General features: G+C 39.1%; 1 protein-coding gene and 1 long non-coding RNA gene across 2 annotated transcripts in view; one reads left to right on the top strand and one right to left on the bottom strand.

Annotated features, from left to right (window-relative positions):
* Positions 1–8,800, top strand: part of LOC126384511 (uncharacterized) — a 490,327-nt gene that overhangs the window by 358,123 nt on the left and 123,404 nt on the right. The window lies entirely within an intron of this gene.
* Positions 2,375–8,372, bottom strand: LOC126384452 (probable histone deacetylase 1-B). Its single transcript, XM_050035557.1, has 8 exons — positions 8,214–8,372; positions 5,991–6,103; positions 4,805–4,922; positions 4,641–4,715; positions 4,009–4,147; positions 2,806–2,947; positions 2,623–2,715; positions 2,375–2,531 (listed from the first exon to the last, which is right to left on the bottom strand). The coding sequence occupies exons 1-8, from the start codon at positions 8,260–8,262 to the stop codon at positions 2,394–2,396; spliced, it is 867 nt and encodes a 288-aa protein (XP_049891514.1). The 5' UTR covers positions 8,263–8,372; the 3' UTR covers positions 2,375–2,393.

Here is an 8,800-nt window from a genome sequence, read left to right as displayed (position 1 = left end):
GTCATAGTATAGCATGTCGTCCAAAATCATGAAAAACGTCATAGTATAGCATGTCGTCCGAAATCATGAAAAAACGTCATAGTAAAGTATGTCGTCCAAAATCATGAAAAAAAAGTCATAGTATAGTATGTCGTCCGAAATCATGAAAAAAGTCATACTATAGCATGTCGTCCAAAATCAAGAAAAACGTCATAGTATAGTACGTCGTCCAAAATCATGAAAAACGTCATAGTGTAGCATGTCGTACAAAATCATGAAAAAACGTCATAGTATAGCATGTCGTCCAAAATCATGAAAAACGTCGTAGTACAGCATGTCGTCCGAAATCATGAAAAACATCATAGTAAAGTATGTTGTCCAAAATCATGAAAAAAGTCATAGTATAGTATGTCGTCCAAAATCATGAAAAACGTCATAGTATAGCATTTCGTCCAAAAATCATGAGAAAAAGTCATAGTATAGCATGTTGTCCGAAATCATGAGAAAAAGTTATAGTATAGCATGTCGTTCAAAAATCATGAGAAAAACTCATAGTATAGCATGTCGTCCAAAGTATAGCATGTCGTCCAAAATCATGAAAAAAAGGTCATAGTATAGTATGTCGTCCAAAATCATGAAAAACGTCACAGTAAAGTATGTCGTCCAAAATCATGAAAAAAGTCATAGTATAGCATGTCGTCAGAAGTCATGAAAAACGTCATAGTATAGCATGTCATCCAAAATCATGAAAAACGTCATTGTATAGCATGTCGTCCAAAATCATGAAAAAAGTCATAGTATAGCATGTCGTCCAAAATCATGAAAAAAGTCATAGTAAAGTATGTCGTCCAAAATCATGAAAAAAGTCATAGTATATCATGTCGTCAAAAAATCATGAGAAAAAGTCATAGTATAGCATGTCGTCCGAAATCATGAGAAAAAGTTATAGTATAGCATGTCGTTCAAAAATCATGAAAAAAGTCATAGTATAGCATGTCGTCAGAAGTCATGAAAAAAGTCATAGTAAAGTACGTCGTCCAAAATCATGAAAAAAGTCATAGTATAGCACGTCGTCCAAAATCATCAAAAAAGTCATAGTATAGCATGTTGTCACAAGTCATGAAAAAAGTCACAGTATAGCATGTCGTCACAAGTCATGAAAAAAGTCACAGTATAGCATGTCGTCCAAAATCATGAAAAAAGTCATAGTATAGCATGTCATCCAAAATCATGAAAAACGTCGTAGTATAGCATGTCGTCCAAAATCATGAAAAAACGTCATAGTAAAGTATGTCGTCCAAAATCATGAAAGAAGTCACAGTACAGTATGTCGTCCAAAATCATGAAAAAAGTCATAGTATAGCATGTCGTCCAAAATCATGAAAAACGTCGTAGTATAGCATGTCGTCCAAAATAATGAAAAAAAGTCATAATATAGCATGTCGTCCAAAAGCATGAAAAAAGTCATAGTATAGCATGTCGTCCAAAATCATGAAAAACGTCGTAGTACAGCATGTCGTCCAAAATCATGAAAAACGTCGTAGTATAGCATGTCGTCCGAAATCATGAAAAAACGTCATAGTATAGTATGTCGTCCAAAATCATGAAAAAAGTCATAGTATAGCATGTTGTCAGAAGTCATGAAAAAACGTCATAGTATAGTATAGTATGTCGTCCAAAATCATGAAAAAAGTCATAGCATAGCATGTCGTCCAAAATCATGAAAAATGTCATAGTATAGCATGTGGTCAGAAGTCATGAAAAAAGTCATAGTATAGCATGTCGTCAGAAGTTATGAAAAAAGGCATAGGAAACATGTTGTGCAAAATCGTGACAGAAAGTCACAGTTATAGTTTGTCGTCAAAATTCACGAAAAAACGGTCATAGTTTGGTATGTTGCAAAAATGTCAAAAAGATAGCATTGTATAAATATTTGTTTACAAGTCATGTAAGTTATTTTCTACTTTTGATTTAACAATATTTAAAAATTATTTTGTTTGCAGGACTCATTTTCTGCTTTTTTAGGTAACTTGACTTTTTACATTAAAAGTAAATGTGACCTTCGGACGACGTCATTTCAAGTAAAGTGTGCTTTGATTGCAATCATGAAATATTCAATAAATAATCATAAATGGTTCATCTGTGTGTTTCCTTTAATTATTTTAAAATCACAAAGATCAGATGTGTACTCTTTCATTAGAAAAAGTATACCAGCTTATTGTTGAGTATATTTACAGTGCAAATCTTGTCAGTGAACTATGAGGGCAAAAACGAAAAACAAAATTATCGTTTATTAATCGTAATAGAGGTAAAATGTTCAATTAATCGTGATATTGGTTTGAGGTCGTATCGCCCAGCTCTGGTTATGATGTCGCAGAGAAGTTGACCTTTGACCTTTTGGATATAAAATGTCATCACTTCATTATTTGATCATAGTTTATACCTTTGATGGTGAGGTTGAAGCAGCCCAGTCTGTCTCCAGAAAGAGAATCTGCTCCACACTGGAGCACGACTGCACTTGGCTGGTACATCTCCATAACTTTAGCCATGATCTAACACACACAAACACACATTGACAGCATTGCTCTGATAAACAGTCTGATCGTGGTAACAGCATGAGTACCTAAATGAAAGCAGACTTACAGGTTTGAAGATGGCTTCATAGGACTCATCATCGATACCGTCTCTGAGCGGGTAGTTTACTGCATAGTACTTGCCCTTCCCAGCTCCGATGTCCTGCACACATTGGAGATATTGAATTCCTGTCCATGTGCACACAAGCTATGTTGATGATCTTAGAATGAAAATAAGAACAAATAAACTAACCCTCAGGTCTCCAGTGCCGGGGAAGTATTCCCCATATTTGTGAAAAGAGACAGTCATGACCCTGTCTGTGGTGTAGAACGCCTCCTCCACTCCATCACCGTGGTGGATGTCAATGTCTATGTATAACACCCTCTGGTGGTATCTGAAGAGGAGAAAGAGTTTGGTTAAGAATATCTTAAGAGGTGTTCAAATCAGGGGAGAAAACAGACAGCTGCCACAAGATGATAGGTCAATTTGCTCGAGTAAGATCTTCCACGAGACAACTCAGTGTTGCTGCGTCCTTACTGTCAACCAAGTGTTAGTCGACCAGAAAGGTCCGTTAGTCTGCAAGATTTCATTGGTCGCTTAGTCGCAGAAAATAAATTTAAAAAAGTGAAACTAAATCCAAACCTATATGACTGGACCATGTGTGAGTTTACTTTGAAAGGACAGACACAGGAAGTGTCCACGCTCAGCAGTCAGACAGGAGTCAGGTTAATCTCCAGGGCTGGTACCTGCGGTTATTCCACAGGCTAGTTAATAACATGTCGGGCAGGAAATCCAAAGTGTGGGATCATTTTGAGAAGGTGAAGGACGAACCCAAGGTGATATGTAAACTCATCTTCATTGGTCGACTACAAACATGACGTATCATCTGAAACATGGAAGTAGCTACATGCCCATTAGCCCACAGCGTCATTAACAGGCGGCTCGCTCAGTGTGTGACGTGCACTTGTAGATAAAATATAGGCCTATATTAATGAAGGTTCCTTAGTACGGTTTCCACTCCTCCAAACAACCTCTGAAAGTGGTCCAAAGGGCTTTTGGCCACCTCAACAGCGCAGTGCTGAAGGTCTAAACATGCACATGTGAATCAAACAGGCCAAAATCTCAGACAAAAACATAACAACATAATTTTAAAATGAAAGTATTGATGGATGGGGAGCGAGCACAACAAGGCACTTATTGTCATCTCTAAAAAAAAAAAAGCATAAACACTGCAAGAAAAAGACAAAGGAAGAAATCTGGTGCTTGGCATGAAAAGATGAATTGTTTGATTATGTGCATCAGACACAAAGCTCAGTAGCAGGTGTAGATCTAATCCGGCTAAACCAGGTCTAAAATGTTTGCGCCAGATTTCTTTGGGGACACAAAACAACTAAAACCTGGCAGATGGATGGAAAGGCAGGATGATTAAATTAAAAGACGAAGGCAGCAGCTTACTTGAGTAGCTCAAGGATGGCCAGGACGATGTCGTTGACGTAGCAGAAACCCGAGGCCTCAGACTTCTTGGCGTGGTGGAGTCCGCCGGCCCAGTTGATGGCGATGTCTGTCTGCTGCTTGTTTAACTTCAGTGCCCCGGCTGGAGAACAGAAAAAACAGAGTAAAAGATTTAATTTGAGTTCTAATGGACTTTCATAAATGTGCAGTTACTATTCACATATTATGGGCTTTTTCCAATCCAGTACAGATTTCATGAGCACCCTCTGGTCAGTGCTCTGTGTGCATGTTCTCCGTAGTAAGGACTGCCACAGGTTACCAAAACTATACTTAAAGTCAAAGACACCAGTGTTTCTCACAGGTCAGAAATATACTCGTGGTGGTAGCCAATGGAAAGGTCTAGTGTAGCACAGTGCATTCTGGTAGTTGTAGGTTTTCTCTGGTCATGTAGCTGATGTCTAAAGTATATGTGTCATTGTACAGCATAGACAGCCTCGTTTCATGAGAAGACCATCTTTTTGATGCTACGTTGAAGCTTTTACTTCAGATTTGTTCCACACACATTCATAAACGTCCCTCTATTCTGAAGGTGGTATACCAGAGGGATCATTGGAAGTGTGTTTGGAGTAACTTACCGACAGATCCACCTGTTGAAAGCTGGCAAAACTCAAACAGACCATCGAACACTGGGCAGTCCTCTCCGACATTGACTGTGAGAAAAGTAACAAGACAAAAAAACATGTCACACGTGAACAGCGAGAACGCCTCAGCATCCATTGGAAGAGAAGCGGACACTCACATCTCTGCATCTGTTTGCTGTACTCAGACATGTTGTCTGGTCGAATGGACCTCAGGAACTTAATGTAGTCATCGCTGTGGTACTTTGTCATCTCTTCACCACTGGCTTTGTGCGGTCTCTGGAAACAGACAGACAGATTAGGAGGAAGACAGGAACAGCTGACACTTCACTTTTTGTCATTCATCACTGGGTACTGTCCAATTTTGACATGTTATGCTTTAAGTCTTTATAGCAGGTCTTAATTCATTTACTTATTCAAAACAGGGCTGGGGCAATATATAGATATATTAAACCAGATACCTCAATATTGATATTGTGACGATATTGTGGGACTGATTTTTGGTGCTTTCACAAAAACAAAAGCTGATTCCAAAAACGTTGGGACTCTGTGTAATAAATACATTAGGGCTGCCCGCAACTAAGAATTTTCCTAGTCGACCAATAGTCATCATTTAGGACCTTTAGTTGAGTAGTCGCCCACATGTTTACGATATTCATTTAATTATAAAATTACATATTTTGGGCGGGGCAACACAATGATTTCAGTTTAAGGTCTGAGAACATTTCGATATGGTTTCGACTTGTCGCAAATCTTTGGTCTGAACTGGGCTTAATAAACGGTCCTTAAAAAAAAGTAAAAAACAATATGTGGTGCCAGATGTTGGCTGCCACACTTAATTGAATGTGTTAAAGCCTGGGTGATGTAACACAGTGGTGAATATGCTCCTGTCCCAATGGTTTTAAAACATGTTGCAAGCATCAAGTTCAGAGTTTTATTCACAAAAAACAAAAAAGGTTTTTCAGTTTGACGATTAAACATCTTCTATATTCAATTGATTATAAAAACCAAAAACTAAAATATATAATTTAATAATTATATTAATATTGTAAACATGTGGGCGACTAGTCGACTAATGGCCCTAAATGATGACTAGTAGTAAACACTACTAATAGGACAACTTATTAAACCACTGGGCCGTATCAGACTGTACCATCAGACATACAGACCTCGACTGCCTGCACTGAAAGGTTAATGAGGAATATGTTTTTTTAAATGCTGCATTCCCTCACCCCCCCGTCCACTCTAGCTTTTAATATTGTAGTCTAATTTTCTCTTACAGAAGCATAATGACACAAATACATGACGCATATGAAGTATAGATCTGACTGTTGTGATATAACTCACATAGATCTCCATTTTCCTGTACAGCCCATAGTTGAGAAGGAGGTTGTGTGTCATGCGGATCCTGTGGGGTTTCATGGGATGGCCCTGGCCGTAGTAGTAGTTCCCAACATCCCCTGGGAAAGACAAGATTATAAACACAAGGTTACATTATATAATTTGCTTAATACCTATTGCCGGGGTGCATTTTGGCTCCATTCAAAAAAATGTGCCCTACTTATTTGCAAATGCTTTATACCTTTCAGTAAATAAGTCTGACAATATTACGAACAGGGATGAACCTGTCCTACATTCAGCTTACATATTATCCAAGCAGTTTTTGTTGCAACTTTTGTTTTGTTCAGATTATTCACACAATCTTTAACTGCACATCACACTGTGGACACTAACATGACCTGATGTTAAAACCTGAGAAATAAAACCAGGAGATGGTCAATTTTCCAGACTGTGGCTTGAATTACTCATTGATACTTGACCTATAAGTTTGCCAGCATAGGAGATAGGCGTCAATGACCTGACATGTAAGTAGGCATTGGAATTTTGTCACACATAACAAAAAAATAAATTAGAAAGCGAGACAATTTCTCTTAAGTGTGGGTAGAAGTGGTGAATCGTTTCACACTACAACAGGAGGTTTATTTGCATAGATGCACGGCATATGATCCTGAATTTAAGCCAGCATCACATGGATTTAGACAGTTGACATATTCTGGTATCACCTCCATATGAAAGATTTTGAAAAAATGGGAGCTTAAAAGTTTTGATAATCTATGTCAGACATACGGCCTGGGCGGGCAGGACTTTTACAGGTATTTACAGATCCATGATTATTTCTGTTAAAAGTAAAATGTATTAACCCAAGAGAACCACCAACTGTCATTCATACATTTACTGAAGGTTTTATCAGTAAGTTATACCCTGGCATCACATCACTGAATAAGGACACTACAGACTATATGAAACAACAATGGGGGATAAGAGCTGGGCAGAGACCTCTGCTGGAAGAACCTGATTCACTTTTTCATCACGCCCACACAGAAGTCTAAACAAACTGGCACCCAGCTGTGATGCTGGAGGGAATGTGGAGAAATCATACTTGACCACGTCCATATTTTTTGGCCTTGTAACTCTATTCAGACTTTCTGGAAGATTATAGCAACAACCATTACCAAAACCTTGGGTTTATGTATAAGAACAACATTCACGTCCGTGTTTCTTGGACACATGCCTGATGGATTCAGTACAGATGATATCTATCTACTACAGATCCTGCTGCAGCAAGTACAAAGGCCATCACCAGAAAAACTGCCCCACTGCTGCTGTTATACACTGACATCCTCTGAAACAGACGACATATTCTGTATGACTTCATAAAGATTTGGGAGAAAATGGTGTATTTATTTAGCAAATGAAATACACCGCACTTGATTATTGTGTGTACCATATATGACACTTTAAACTAGAAAAAATTGCCATGTTTTTGCAACATCCCATGACCTCATATTTGTCTTTTTCACCCTGTGCATTGATTTGTTTTCATTTTATTTTGTTCCTATACTTATTGGACATAATAATGTTCATACATAAAAAGTATTTTTTAAACACCCTGATAATTAACACATTTAAATGGGCATTTCAGCAGTTTAACAATCCCATTTGTACTTTCTACACTTACATACAGTGTGAAGCATTTTTTAAATATTTTTAACGTCATGCATGATAGAAATGGGACATGCAATATAACTTTCGGGGACTTCTTTGCACGAAAACTTTACGCTAACTAATCACAGTGACAACCGGTGCACCGGTGCTCACTACTCGGAAGTTGTTAGCATGATGGGGGCACACTGATGTGATTAGCACCGGCTAAATGTAAGGCTAATCTGTTCCGCATGTAATGATCACATTGCGGCACATTCACACATCACAGTCCAATAAAATGTTTGACTCCATTAAGCAAATGTGTCTGCTCTGTAGACTTCAAACCGAGAAAACACACCACACTACTGCGTGCAGCCTAACCTAGCAGCTAGCTAAGCATACCATGTAGCTAACACAGGGTAGTTAGCCACTTTAGCATGCTAACGTTAGCTTGCTAGCCACCGGATGGCTAGCTAGCATGGTCGTACGGCACACTTATAAAAATACCAGTAAAATGTCCTAAACATTCACATTAAGGCCGCGTCATTCATCAGAGAAGCGGAGGAGCACGGGTTGGATATTTACCGTCATAGTAATAGCAAACTTTTTTCTTTGTTCCTTGAGACAGCGCCATTTTACACCAATTACCCCACTGATTCGTGCCCACCGGCTCTTCTCCTGCACCAAGGAACTAGCACTGAGCTCTCATCAACCAATCACAGATGCTGTCCCGCCCGGCTGGGAGGCGCTGGTTTACAAACCAAGGACCGCCGAGGCTGCAGCTACAACCAGACAGTGTCTAGACAGCCACAGAGTAAGTTGAGTTCACTGATGAAGAGGGGAGTGAAGAAGCTTGTGTGTGATGTCCAGCAGTGAATCAGACAGTTGATCATATCTGTGTCTGTCTGACCCCACTCTGCAGGGAGGTCATAACCCACTGAGGCTCAGGGTCATGGTCATTATACAGTATGTCATCATATGACTGTCATGATTCTGCTCGAAGTGGACACATGCTGCAACATGAGGTGATGGTCGTGGATGAATGGCACAACAATGGGCCTCAGGATCTCGTCACAGTATCTCTGTGCATTCAAAATGCCATCAATAAAATGCACCTGTGTTCATTGTCCATAACATACGCCTGCCCATACCATAACCCCACCGCCACCATG

The sequence above is a fragment of the Epinephelus moara genome, chromosome 22 (assembly GCF_006386435.1).
Source record: "Epinephelus moara isolate mb chromosome 22, YSFRI_EMoa_1.0, whole genome shotgun sequence".
In the NCBI taxonomy this organism is placed as follows: Eukaryota; Metazoa; Chordata; class Actinopteri; order Perciformes; family Serranidae; genus Epinephelus; species Epinephelus moara.
The sequence above is the reverse complement of the archived record's forward strand: the minus strand, read 5'-3'. Positions and strand labels throughout refer to the sequence as shown.